Source organism: Macrotis lagotis, chromosome 4 (assembly GCF_037893015.1).
Source record: "Macrotis lagotis isolate mMagLag1 chromosome 4, bilby.v1.9.chrom.fasta, whole genome shotgun sequence".
NCBI classification, from domain to species: Eukaryota; Metazoa; Chordata; class Mammalia; order Peramelemorphia; family Peramelidae; genus Macrotis; species Macrotis lagotis.
The window spans coordinates 73,837,644-73,851,245 of record NC_133661.1 but is presented as its reverse complement, the minus strand read 5'-3'; the positions used below and the strand labels follow the sequence as shown (position 1 = coordinate 73,851,245).

The window sequence follows — 13,602 nt, the reverse complement described above, 5'->3', positions numbered from 1 at the left end:
TTATACGTGGCAGGGCAGGAGGAGTGAGTACGGGGCATATATGTGACCGTGGTGTGTGTGTGTGTGTGTGTGTGTGTGTGTGTGTGTGTGTGCGTGTGTATGCGTGTGTGTATGTGTGTGTGTGGTGTGCGCGCGCGCCCCGCGCGAACGCAAAAAGAAGGGGTGTCGGTGTGAAGACAAGTATGCGAGAAGCCAGCACGTGGGCACTAGGATGTATGTGTTGGGGGGTAGGATGGGGGGCGGCGCTAGTGAGGCTGATCAGTAGAGGAACCAAAGAAAAACTGTTCCCGGAGTCAGTCTCGGGTAGACAGAAATGATCGCAGGAGAGACTTTGGGCTTGTGAGTCTCTAAGTACTAACCGAAACCTCCTTATTCTTCTTTGCCTGCGATCTTATAGGGTTCGGCGTGTGTGTGTGTGTGTGTGTGTGTGTAGAAATCATTCCCACCCGTTCCCTTCCAAGAGGCAGCCAGAACGTGGCCTCCCTCCCAACTTTTGAGTTTAAGTGATGGCAGCGCAGGGGGACTGTGCGAAGTCACCAGCTTCACTTTCTCCCCCGGCACCGTCTGGGGCCCGTGTCCAGAAACGGAGCAGGACGGCTGGAGATGACCGCGGATGCAGCGGGAGACCTTAGTCTTTTAAAGCTAAGGTCTTTAGCTGGTCTGCTGGACGGTGGCAACGCCCATTCAAGGATTAAGGCCAGTAAGAAAGAAGGAAATGAAGCAAGGAACGACCCCTTTTGTGTAGTCAAAAAAAAAAAATGAACCTGGGAAGGAAAGCCTCTCAGAGTTGGGCCAGCTGAGACCAGTTAAAGACCTTGGTTTAAAAAGCCAAGCTCTTCCACTGAATCCGCGGCCACCCCCAGGCATCCTGAGGCTTTATCTTGCTTCGGAACCCGGAGGGCTCCCGAGGAGGAAGCGAGGCTGGTGCGCTTTGCGCAATCCTCCCTCACGTCGCTCCAATTGACTTGCACCTCATAGAGCATCACCTGCCTGAGGTCCTGGTCCTCTTTCACGAACCGTTTGGAAAAAACGACAACCCTAACAAGCTGCATTGTGAATTAGAAACCTAGCAATGAAGGCGGCCTCGGTATATACACTATTTATTGAGTTCCTCTCCCTGCACATATAACTCGAATGATATTACACGGGTTTTGGTCCCCCCTGCACGGAGATACACAATATGTCACACGCGGTTTATGGGTTGTTGGGTTTTTTTTTTCAAATTCGAACAAACTTTTGCACACATAGACTCCAGCTAAGTGGGATTGGCAGAGGTCAGAGAAGCACCCCACCCACTCCCGCCGGGAAGCTTCAGGGCTGAGGAGGAAAGGGTGAGTTGTCTTGTCCGGGAGCGTGGATCCAGAAGACCGAATAGGAACCACGTCTCCAAACTACAGAGGAGATCGTTCCCCGCGCCAGTCCCGAACTCTTGGCCTGGCCGGTAAAGGGACCGGGTTGGGGCGGGGGGGGGGGGGGGAGAAGTGGGCCTGGGTCACATCTGTGAGGCAGCGGAGCTAAAGGGAAGGGAGACATCGAGGATCACAAACTGCATACGCTGGGGAGGCGTCCTGGGAGGAGAGAGGGAGACACATCGCACTGACCGGGCTGTGAGACCCTCCGAGCACCACCCACCCAGCCTAGGCAGGGTCGCGGGAGTTGGTTTTCTTTAGCTTAACCCTTCACGTATCAAGTTTCGAAGCAAAGGAGGAGGCGGAGGGACAAGGGGGGGGGGGGGTTCCAGGTCTTTCCCTGGGACGCTGCTCCTGAATCTTTTTAACTGTCCTCGTAGTCGGAGGACTCTTCCCCGGACAGCGCCCCGGGCCGGCTCCGGCCGGAGCCTCCCCCCTCCCATCCCGGGGAGCCCTCCCCTGCGGGGGGCAGGCCGTGGCGAGGCTGGGCTCCGCCGGAGCGCTCCTCCAGGCGGATGGTGTCGTAGAGGCCCTTGGGCGGCTCGTCCAGAAGGACGTCCTGCTCGGAGCGGGACGGCGTCAGGGAGCAGACGTTGCGGAGGAGCAGAAGCACCGGCGCGTAGAGCAGGTTGGCCAGGCCCATGCCCAGGTTGAGCTGCGGAAAGCCGAGGGTGTGCACGATCTGGCCCGCCACGATGGGCCCCAGGGCGTAGGCCACCGAGTAGGAGATGTCCGCGATGGCGTAGACGCTGCCGTAGACGGAGACGTGGCGCACGTCCACCAGGAAGGCCAGCGTGGGCAGCAGCGCCGTGTCCACCAGCGCGATGCCGAAGCAGATGCCGCACAGGGGCACCACCAGCTGGCCGAAGGTGCGGCAGGCCGGCACGGTGCAGGAGCTGGCCCCGATGACCACCAGCCCCAGGGCGCCGTAGAACCACTGCAGGTGCGGGTAGCGCGCGGCCAGCTTGACCGTGAGGTAGACCCCCAGCACGTGCGGGAAGAAGGCCGGCAGCCAGGTGAGCCCCATCTCCCACTCGGACGCCCCCATGCGCTCCCGCATCCAGTTGGCGATGGTGGGCTCCAGAAAGGCCAGGGGGATGTTGCAGGTGGTCAGGGCGCCGGCCACCACGGCCACGTACGGGTCCAGCATCAGCCGGTGGATGGGGGTGCCCACGGGCAGGTTCTCGCGCGCCCGCACGGAGAAGGGCTTGGCCACCAGCAGCAGCAGCAGGCCGTCCAGCAGGGAGACGGCGGCCAGCACCAGGAAGGGGTAGCGCTTCCCGGCGAACTGGTAGAGGACGCCGCCGAAGGGGGGCGCGGCCAGGCTGCCGAAGCTGATGAAGGCCAAGGCCACGCCCAGGGCGCGGCTGCGCTCCGGCTCCTCCGGGTACTTGTCGGCGATCATGGCGATGCCCGACGTGTCGGCGAAGGCCGAGCCCAGCCCCTGCAGGCTGCGGGCGGCGAAGAGCGCGGCGTAGTCCTCGGCGAAGGCGAAGAGCACGGTGGAGGCGAACATGACGGCCAGCCCGATGAGCAGCGGCGCGTCGTAGCCCACGCGGTCGATGAAGGGCCCGCTCAGGGGGTTCACCAGCAGCTGCAGGATGGCCTTGGAGGCGAACAGCACCCCGATCTTCACGTCCTCGCTCTCCGAGGCGGAGGGGGGCCCGGGCGGGGCCGGCGAGGCGCCGCTGCCGTTGGCGGCCGCGGGCGGCGTGGGCCCGGGCTGGGGGCGGTCGGGCGGGCGCTCCCCGCCGCCCCCGTGCAGGCCCGCGATGTAGACGGGCACGATGGGCACGATGACCATGTAGAGCATGTTGTCCAGGAAGAGCGCCACGCAGACGATGACCAGGACCAGCCGCCGCTGCCGGGGGCTCTCCCGCAGCGCCGAGCCCAGGCGCCGGGTGCGCTCGCCCACCGCCTCCGACAGCTTCCCCGCGGCCGCTCTGGCCAGCCCCACGGGCGCCGCCATCCTCCCCTCGCGGCTCCGAGGGCACCCCCCCCTCCCCGGCGGATGCTTCAGCTCCGAGGAGGAGCCCGAGACCCGCGGGGCATGGGCGGGAGCAAAGGCGCGGGCGTCCGGGGGTCAGCGGGAGCCTCCGGGGCTCAGCCGGCGCCCGGGGCGCCTAGGCGGGCGATGTCCAGATGGTCCGGAGAGAGCGCGCGGGCCGCAGCCTCCTCGTGCGCCGCCCGGAGCAGGGATGCTCGGGTCCGACCGGGCGGCCCTCTCCTGCCCCGCAGCCCTGCGGCGCACGGGGCCCGGGGGAGCTGCGCGCCCTAGCGCCGAGGGCGCATCTCCGGCGGGGCCCGAGACCCGTGCGCTCTGCCCTCCGCCAGGCAGCGCCGAGCCGGCTTCTGTTGCCCCAGACACAGACCCAGGTGCATGCTTCTTGTTTCTCAACTCTCACTTAGCGGCCCCCCTCCCCTCTGCCCCCTCCCCTTTCCTCTTGTCTCTTCCCTCCCCCATCTCCATCTCCATCTCCGTCTCCGTCTCCGTCTCCGTCTCTCTCTCTCTCTTTTTTTTTTTTTGGCTCCCACTTGGGGCTGTGACGCGGCGAGTTCCGGCCCCGAGTGGTGCCCGGGTCTGCTTGCGTCTGTTCATTCTAATGCGGCACATGGAGGGGCCGGAGCCAATGGAGGGCCAAGAGGAGAGAAGCCCTCCTCCACTCCCTCCTCTACCCCCCCAACCCCACCCCGCCCTGGCCCTGGCCCCTCCTCCATCCTTTCTCCACGGGATTTTAAACTGGGTGGGGGAAAGGCGGGAGAGGAGGGAAGGCAGGCAAGAAGCATTTGTTTGAAAGGGAAGACCACATTTCTTCCTGCCCCCCCCCCAGACCCCCACAGGGTGGGGAAGAAGGTGAGGGAGTAGATGTGGATTAACTTGAGGGCTTCTCCCAGAGGAAGAGAAAAGAGGCAGCCTCTGGGTACCTGAGACGATAGAGTGGCTTCTGGAGGAGAAAGTGACTTCTTGGTCTCGGGCACCTGGCCCTGGTACTAGCCTGAATGCCGGCCAATGCCCGGCATTTGCTCAGTTCTAGCTTCCCTGGCTCCCTTCATCTTCCTTGGAATTCCTTTCCTGGTCCCTAACCTCCATTATACGCAATGTTAGTGCCTTCTCTCTAAAGTGACCTTTCATTTACACTGTATTTATTTTATTATCTACACGCACTATAGATTGTGGGTATAGATGTGTGTGAGTATCTAGTATGCACATAGTTATTTGCATGTTAGAACATGCAGCAGAATGTGAGCTCCATGGAGGCAAAGATCACAGTATTTTTGCCTTTGTTGGTAGCCCTAGCTCTCTGACTCATAGTAGGCTCTTAAGTGATGCCCGTAAGCCTAGAACCGGATCGGAGATCGGGGAGATCTGGAGCGATAGAGACCAGTAGATCCCAGTTTTTCCCCTGCCCAGAGGGACTGGGTGGTGAAGGACGAGGATCCCTAGAGACGGGTTACCGGAATTGGTGGCTCAGGGGAGCTTGCTTTCCCCTGGCCCTCGGGGGCCGTCCTCACGTCCATCATCCTCACATCCATCACACCTGCATCTCGCTCCCCGGGAGCGGCAAGTGTCCCGAGCTGGGTTTCTGTCTGCATGAATGTCCAGCGTCTCTGACAAAAGAGCGCAGAGGGGAGTGGGGGGTGGAGGTGGAGGCTGATCGGTGGCCCTCACCATTAGTCCCTGAAGGGACCCAATTCAGCCTCCAACTCATCACCCATCGCAAGGCTGCAGGCTTCTTTGGACACCGGCGCTTTGGGTGTCTGGGCACGATTTCCGAGCAGTGGCGAGGCGCTTGGCGACAGGCTGTAGTGGTCCAGCAGGACGAGTTGTACCTCGACTAAGATCCCAGAGGTGCTGATCCCTCTCCCACTAAACGGTGTGTCTGGAAATGTGTGTGTGTGTGTGTGTGTGTGTGTGTGTGTGGCCAGTTTTTGGATAATCGACAGATTTTCTCCACACCGACCCTCTCCTCCAGGACCCCAATCCTATTAGGGTCTGAACTGGGCGCCCCAGAGTCCCTCTTCCCCTGACCCTCCTTTCCATTCAGGCTTCACCACCCCCTAGTCTCTGCTCCCAGATGTGTGTATCTCCGGTATTGCATTGAGCCAGGGTCCAGGAAGGGAAGACTGGGCTGTCTGGGTCTCGAGAAATGGCAGATCTCCAGGGACCAAAACGAATCCTCTCCAGAACCTCTCCAGATTTCCTTGCAAAATAGTCGGGGTGGGGGAGTCTGGAGCTTCCGGGGTGTGAAGAGAGCACCACTCCGGCTTAGTTTCAAGCCTTAGTCTCAGATTACTCTCAGGTAGCACTTTTGTGAAACTCCCTGAGCTGTCCAGTGCCCTCTAACCCTTCCCCCATTCCCTGCTCCCATTGCTCATTGAACCTAACATGGGGGGGGGGGGAGGCGGCGGCGGGAGGGCAGTCGAATCCAGACCTTTGGGGAAACTCCCAGTGGAAACTTTCTCCGCCTGTGTTGATCCGCAACTTGTCTGTAATTTATAGTCTTCAAATTGCGTGGTGTATTCCAAGAGGTTAAGTGACTTGTGTATGTTCACACAGCCCAATAGTCTCCATGCATTATTAAACAACTGCCAAGTACCAGAGACTGTGCTAACCACCGGGGCGGGGGGCGCAGAGACAAAAAATGAGATAAGTCTCTGCCTGGAGGAACTTGCAATATCCAAAGCAAATGCAAGCTGATTTGGGGAGAGGGGGGCAGAGAGGGGGAAAAGCTGGATGGGATTTGTATCAGGAAAGGCTTATATTAGTCAAGCAGTTATGAAAATACTTTCATGGCTCCAGTCACCATGTAGACTACTAATTTTGCAGAGAAAGAAGGCTGTCCCTGACTTCATGGAGGTCATATTCTAATGGGAAAGACAATACATAAGCTATAGATGGATGCATGGATGGATTGGTGGATGGAGGGGATGGGGTCAGGGGGAGAAGGGTAGACATACAAAGGTCTCCAGCAAAAGATGGGATTTTAATTTAGTCTTCAAAGGAGCCCAGAGAGGAAACCAGGAATTCTGAGAGTGTGTGTGTGTGTGTGTGTGTGTGTGTGTGAGACAGACAGAGAGAGAGAGAGAGAGAGAGAGAGAGAGAGAGAGAGAGAGAGAGAGAGAGAGAGAGAAGCTAGGACATGACTCCCAGAACTGGATCCCTGACCCCAAGATCTGCCTTCTCTAGTTCACCATGATCCTCACTATATAAAAATAACAGTTGATATTTAGATAGCATCTTAAGGGTTGTGAAGTACTGCCATGCCTTATCTCATCTGATATTCACAACTGTGAGTGACATTATTCTTATACCTTTTTATATAAAGGAAGAAAATAAGTCAATCTCTCCAAGTGATTTGTTTATGGACATAAAACTAGTAAAGGTTTAATTTCAAAGGACTTAGAGCAGAACTTTTCTTTCTCATCCCCATTCTACAGATGAGGGAACAGAAACACAGAGACATTGAGTTCTAGACTCAGAGGTCATTCAATAGTTAAGAGCAATTTGTTTTTTCTCCTCAAAGACTGTACAGTCCTTGGGAATAAGGACAAATTAATAATAATAATAATAATAATAATAATAATAATAATACAAAGTCAGATTTAGAGAGCTCTCGAAAGTTTACAAATTGCTTTCTTCACTACAACCTTATGAGATAAGAAGGTCATGTAAATTAAGTAAGGAGGAATTCTATGAAGACTTTTGGATTAATTTATTTATTTTTTGAAGAGATTGGGCTGGATAATCTCTAAAATGCCTTTCTCCCCCCCCCTTTCATCTTTTTAAAATGTCAAATTATTTATTTAATTTATTCCCATGGTACCTTTCCACTGGAAATTCATTGATTTAATAACTGCATTATCATGCATAAGAGAATTCTTGCTGGACTTGATATACCAAACTGCTTTTACTAGAGGTTTTCTTTCTTGGGAAAGAAAGAAATCTGTTTAGGGAGACTGCTTTTGCATTTTAGACAATCTCACTTTTTTTTCTTCCTTGGCCAGAGGGGTTTGGAACATCACAAGATACTAGTTCTCAACTTTAATGAAATGTACAGGGCAGATAGAACTCCATAATAATAATAATAATAATAATAATAATAATAATAATAATAATAATAATCTTTTTATAGCCCCATGGTTTACAAAGCTTTGTATGTATTACCTTATTTGTTCCTCTTAAAAATTGTTAGGTAGATGCTGTATCTCCATTTCACAAATAAGAAAATTGACCCTGAGAGAGATTAAATGGCTTGCTTAGATCACTAAATTTAGATACTACAGTTTCTGAGGTAGAGTATGATCCCAGATCTTTTCTCACTCCCCAGGTCCACCATTCCACTATACCTCCCTGCTTCCTCCTTGCCTTACTTCCTTTACTTGGTCAGAGCCATTGTCTCCAAGCTCTCAAGCCCCTATCTGGGAAAAGAAGGAAGAACAGGATGGCAAGGTGGGTATTGTTATTCTGTGCACTACCCTGGCTAGCCAACAACAGTGAGGTCATTGGAAAGTTGGCTTCCAGCCCTGGCCTGAAAGAGATGCACTGAGGGATGAGGTGATGGAAAGCACTGAATCAGGGCTAAAAGACAGGAGCATTTCTCTCCCCCCCCCCCCAACTTGGTGCTGAACCACTCTAATCACCTAAGTGCAACAGCCTGGAAGAGAAGACTTCTCCCACTTCTGTAGCTGGCAGCCTGCTCGGACACTTTTTGACATTTCCCTCCTTGGCATTTGCCCACCCTGGAGGGACAATGTGAAAAAAGCACTCTGCTAGGAGGTAGGAGCCAGACCTGCCTGCTCTGATGAATTCTGTGGTCTTGAACAAGGACGAACTCCCCCTGAGCCTGTATCACATTAACCACAAAATGGCTACATATTTTTATTATTACATCATATTTATTTATTCATTTATATTGCAATATATTTGAATTATTATATTACAAGGCAATATTTATGTGACATACATGTAATGTTCATAATGTAATATATTGTGAAATTTATATTACATTATATAGTTAATAATAATAAATTAAACCCAAAATTAATATTTGTTATTTGAAGGTAATATTTATTTGTCAGGAGGCAGGAGTCTTAAAACAAATTATAACTTCTAGCAATCACATCTATTGGGATAAGACCTTGACAGACAGTTCATTTCCTTAAGGACAAGGACTAAAGCCTTGTAATTACTACCTAATTACTTCCTATTATTATATATTACTTTCAGTCCTTTACAATTTTTGCTTATTGCTGTTTTCTAAGGCCAATTTCAAGCATCTTGAGGAAAGAGATCATTTTCACTTGAATCTCTGACTAGGTCTAGACCTATCAGATGTATTTTGTATAGGTATTGGTTGATTGGAGAGTCATATCTACCATCCATCATCATCACCATCACCCCCACACACTGCCATCATCATCAATTAAAGTTATTGAATCTTTTAAAATTAAATTTTATTCTATTAAATGAAAACTGTCTATTCTCCCTCTCACTTCCCTTTACCAACCTCCCTTAGAGAAATCAAGAAAAAAAAATTCTCTGTATAAACATGCATTAGCAAGTAAAATAAGCCCTCAGATTGGTCATGTCTAGAGTGTCTTCATCTACACTCTGAATCCTTTCTTCCAGGAGATGGATAGCCTTGACACATCTTTAGCCTTTAGTACTATGGCTGGTCATTGTGTTGATTCAAGTCTCTAATAGTTTCAGAGGTGATTGTCTTTACAATATTGTTGTTATTGCATAAATTATTCTCCTGATTATGTTCAGTTCAGTATGCTTCAGTTAATAGAACTTTTCTTAAGCCATCCTCTTCATAATTTCATATAAATAAGACTATTCCTTCATATCATATACATATCTCGTTCAGCCATTCTCCAGCTGATGGGCAGTTTCCAATTCTTTGCTACCACCCAGCAGATCAATCAATCATTAAACATTTAAGAGTCTATGATCTTCTAAGCACTAAGCAATAGCTAGGCCCCAGGGTTACAAAGTTCAATGAACTTTCAATCTAAATAAGTTTATAAATATGAATATTTTTACACAGTTCTTTTTCTTTGATCTCTTTTTGGGGATTTAGATCTAGTATTGGTATATCCTAGGTTAAAGGGAAAGCATAATTTAATAGCTTTTGGGCAACTGAATTTCTTTCAAAAATGACTGGATCAATTCACAGCTTCATCAGCAATACATTAATATACCTGTTTTCCCACAGCACTGCCAGCATTTGACATTTTCCTTTTTTGTCAACTTGTCAGTCTGATGACTGTGAGATAGACCCTCAGAACTTTTAAATTTGAATTTCTCTAATTATTAGTGATTTGGAGCATTTTTCATTATTACTAATGATATCTTGGATTTCTTCCTCTGAAAACTGCCTATTGATATCTATGGTCATTTATCAATTGGAAGATTTTTCATATAAATGTAAATCAGTTTCAACTCTGAGATATCATTTTATATCCATCAGATAGTTAACTTCCTTCCTTCCTTCCTTCCTTTCTTGCTATCTTTTCCCCTTCCTCCATCTTCCTTCCCTCTCTTCCTCCTTCAACTTTATGAGTTCATATCTGGTCTTACCGATGTGTGACCCTAGGTAAGTCATTTAACTGTCTCAGTTTCCTCATGTATAAAAAGGAGCTGGAGAAGATGACAAACCACTTCAGTATCTCTGCCAACATAACCCCAGTGGGGTCATGGAGAGTCAGACACACTGAAAAAATAACAAAAACTCCCACACCAAATAATTTGTTTGGCATTTTGGAGGCGCTTTAATATAGGTTTATGAAATGGAATGGGGTGAATATATGTGCACCTACACACTGTCTCATGATTGCAGTCGTTTCAAGCTTTTTCCTAATCCTTACCCTCTTACTAAAAACACTATGATTCACCACTGGAAAGTATGGGAAAGCATAACACTACATTAGTGAGGTTATCATTGCTATCTCCAGAAGGAAACTAGATTTTGTCCACATTTCTTTTTGGAATTTTAGCAAAAGGAAATCCCTCTAAAGAGGAAAACTGCAAAGGAAATAAGAATTTATATTCATGGTCATGAAACTGACAGAAACATATAATGGTAAGGAAGCTGAGCTGGCAATAAGACGAGATTGTAAAATCTTTATTTTGCTGTGACCCCATCACTGCATATTACTGTGCCCCTAATGGCTCTAAAGAAACCAGCTCCCACCTAGACAGAAATAAGATTATCTTAGGCTATTGGTGTGGTTTGCTTTGCTGTTCTCTTGACTATATTTTTAAGGGGGAATAACTACTAAAATCCTACAACACAAGTTGCCAGAAAATATTAGAGGTCAGTTAAGGAGAAAGTTTCCAGAAAGAAGATAAAACAATGAACCTATTTTCCCCTTAGGGCTTTTTATTTTCAGAGTTCATAATTATCCTTAAGAATTTTATCAGAAGACCTCTCTTGGCCTCCACTTAATTCCTCTTCTCTCAATTCTCCCTACCTAGGGAGCAATCCCAAAGGTCAGGTAAGTGTCTTGGGATCTTTTAAGGTAGAAATGGTCTAAGTAAATTAAAGCTCAATTAACTGGAATGCTTGGGGAGTGGACTATCTTGGGTCACTGAATTTTCTGGGCAACCTTTTAAGCATTGCACCAATTTTATTTTCACCTTTGTATTAAAATTGTATCTTGTTTTGGTGCCCCAGACTACTCCCCCACCCCAGTCAGTATAATAAATAAGTTTTTATATATAGTCAGTTTAAATGACCTATGGTAGGAAATAAGATAACAAGTCATGTATAAACTGTCTCAAAGATCAGAGGAGCATATTTTATAAATTGTATCATAGAGTAACCAAAATTCACATACTGGTAATATGTACTGGCTTCAGACATTTACTAGCTGTGTGACCCTGGACAAGTCACTTCATCCTGTTTGCCTCAGTTTCCTCATCTGTAAAATGAGCTGGAGAATGAAATGTCAAACCACTCCAGTATTGTTGCCAAGAAAACCCCAGATGAGATCAATAAGGATCAGACAGAGTTGAGACGACTGAACAATATGTGCCAAATCAGGAGAAGTTATCTTGGCACTACTTATCAAGGTTTCTGGTCCTATTTTATATGTAAATTCTGGAAAAAATTCAGACTGCCACAGTTCCAGACCCATAGAACACTTTGAGATGATGATTTTGAAATTTTATCAATAACTTTGAGATGATTTGGCTATGTTAATGTATCGATCCCAAAATGGCACAGATAGGAGTTAGTCTGCTTGTCCAAAAAAAAAATGAAAAAATACTCAAATTCCACCCCTTCTCTCAATTTTCATTGGGTTCTTGCTACTGAGACCACTCAGTAGCATTAACGATACATAGTTATATAAGTGACATTCTCTGCCTCTTCCTCTCCCTGTCCTTTTTTCATGCTGCCAGCCTTCCTTTATTATCTTATCCACAATTCCCCTGCCATCTCCTCAGGACTCCTGTTGAGCTTGCCTCTTTACCTTCTGTGGTTATTAAAGTGTAATTGCCACTCATTTCCTATGACCATTCATGGTCTTTCCTGACAAATACCCAAAGAATCAGATGTGCTTGTCCTCATTTCATAACTTCATAATCAATCCAACATTTTTTGGGGGAAGAATTGTTGTAAATTGTTTGATCCTCTCTTCCTACCATTATAATTACAATTTGATGAATGTTTGGTTGACTGACTGTGAATGAATAAAAATAACGTGGCCTTCCCCAACTGTGTTATCAGGGTAAGCCATTTAGCTCAGGAAACAGCTTCTTCATTTTTAAAATGAGGATAACCATACCTGCATTGTGGCAAAGTAATCTATAAACTTTAAAGTGCCATGTGTACACAAATTGTTAATATTATTTCTTTGACTATCTTTTAGGGTCCCAGAGTCAATACCAAGAACCTCAAGACACAGTCTAGGAGTTGTTTTCTTGACAATATTTAGACTCGTTTTTTTCTTCCATCAAAAATTGAGTATGAAGGGGAAAATCTAGTCTATTGAATTCTGTTGAATTGAGATTTTAATAAATCTACAAGCATTTACTAAGATTTTATTGTGCCAGAAATGTATTGGTTTCTGGGGGATACAAAGGTTATAAATAAAATAATGCCTGCCATCAAGGAACTGATCTTGGAAATGATAGCTATACATACAATTATGTATGATGTCCTTATATCATGGGAATGTATAAAGATACAAAATATGTAAAAAGTAAAGATAACTTTTAAGGGGGGAAGAATTAATTATTAGGGGAGGAATCAGGAAAATCCTTTTTCAAAAGTATTTTGAGCTAAGCTTTAAGAGAAACCAGGCGTTTGAAAGGCAGAAGTGGAGCTGGCGAGTAGGGAATGGCTTCCAGGTATATGGACGGTCGGCACAAAAGTGATGGGTGATGAAGTGTCTGTTGTGACATTTGGCAAGCTACTTGAAGAAAGAGGGTAGAATTATTTTGTTAGGAAAATGATTAAGCCTAAAATGATGGAGATTTATAGAAAGCATGATTGGGGGTTTCTGTCAGATCCTCTTAATTCTAGTGCCTTCCCTATGTCAAGTGTTTTCTATTTACCTGCACATAGCTTATTTGTATATATTTTCTTGTGCATGGTCTCCTCCATTAGAATATAACCTCCTTGAGGTCTAGGACTGTCTTTTGCTTTACTTTGTATTCCTCAACATTCAGTATATTTGGGTACTTAATATATAGTAGGTGCTTAATAAATGTTTGTTGTAACTGTTACCTAGAGATTTCAAAAAGTGCAGTGGCAGATCGAGTCCAATTATGTTATTTAAATTAATGAAGCCAATTTTAAATGGCAACAATTTATTTAAAAACAACATACATAATAAGCATACATATTATAAAATATTAATGGATATTTGAATGCTATATACATTATTAATGGCTACCCATGAACACACATAATGAGCATTGTTATATAGATACCCAACATTACCACTACTCCCTTTGCCAATTTTAGTTCCTATGCTAGACAGGGTAAGTTAAGGATGAGAACTCTCATTTCAAGACAATGCTTCCTGCTTCCATTGGGAATGTACAAAGGATTTCTTGACTGATTTCAATTTTACAAAGGCTTGTACAGAAGATGGGAGATAAGGCAGATGATTATAAAGTATGTCATGATTCTATTAGATTAACGTCTGAAGTGCTTAAGTTATAAACTATTTGAGGCTT

The 13,602-nt window shown here is 47.2% G+C and overlaps 1 protein-coding gene across 1 annotated transcript; it reads right to left on the bottom strand.

Moving 5' to 3' along the window:
* Positions 1–1,773: 1,773 nt before the first annotated feature.
* On the bottom strand, positions 1,774–3,378 carry LOC141522673 (putative vesicular acetylcholine transporter-B). The gene has a single exon (XM_074236191.1). It carries the CDS (start codon positions 3,376–3,378, stop codon positions 1,774–1,776), a length of 1,605 nt encoding a protein of 534 aa, XP_074092292.1.
* Positions 3,379–13,602: the final 10,224 nt, after the last annotated feature.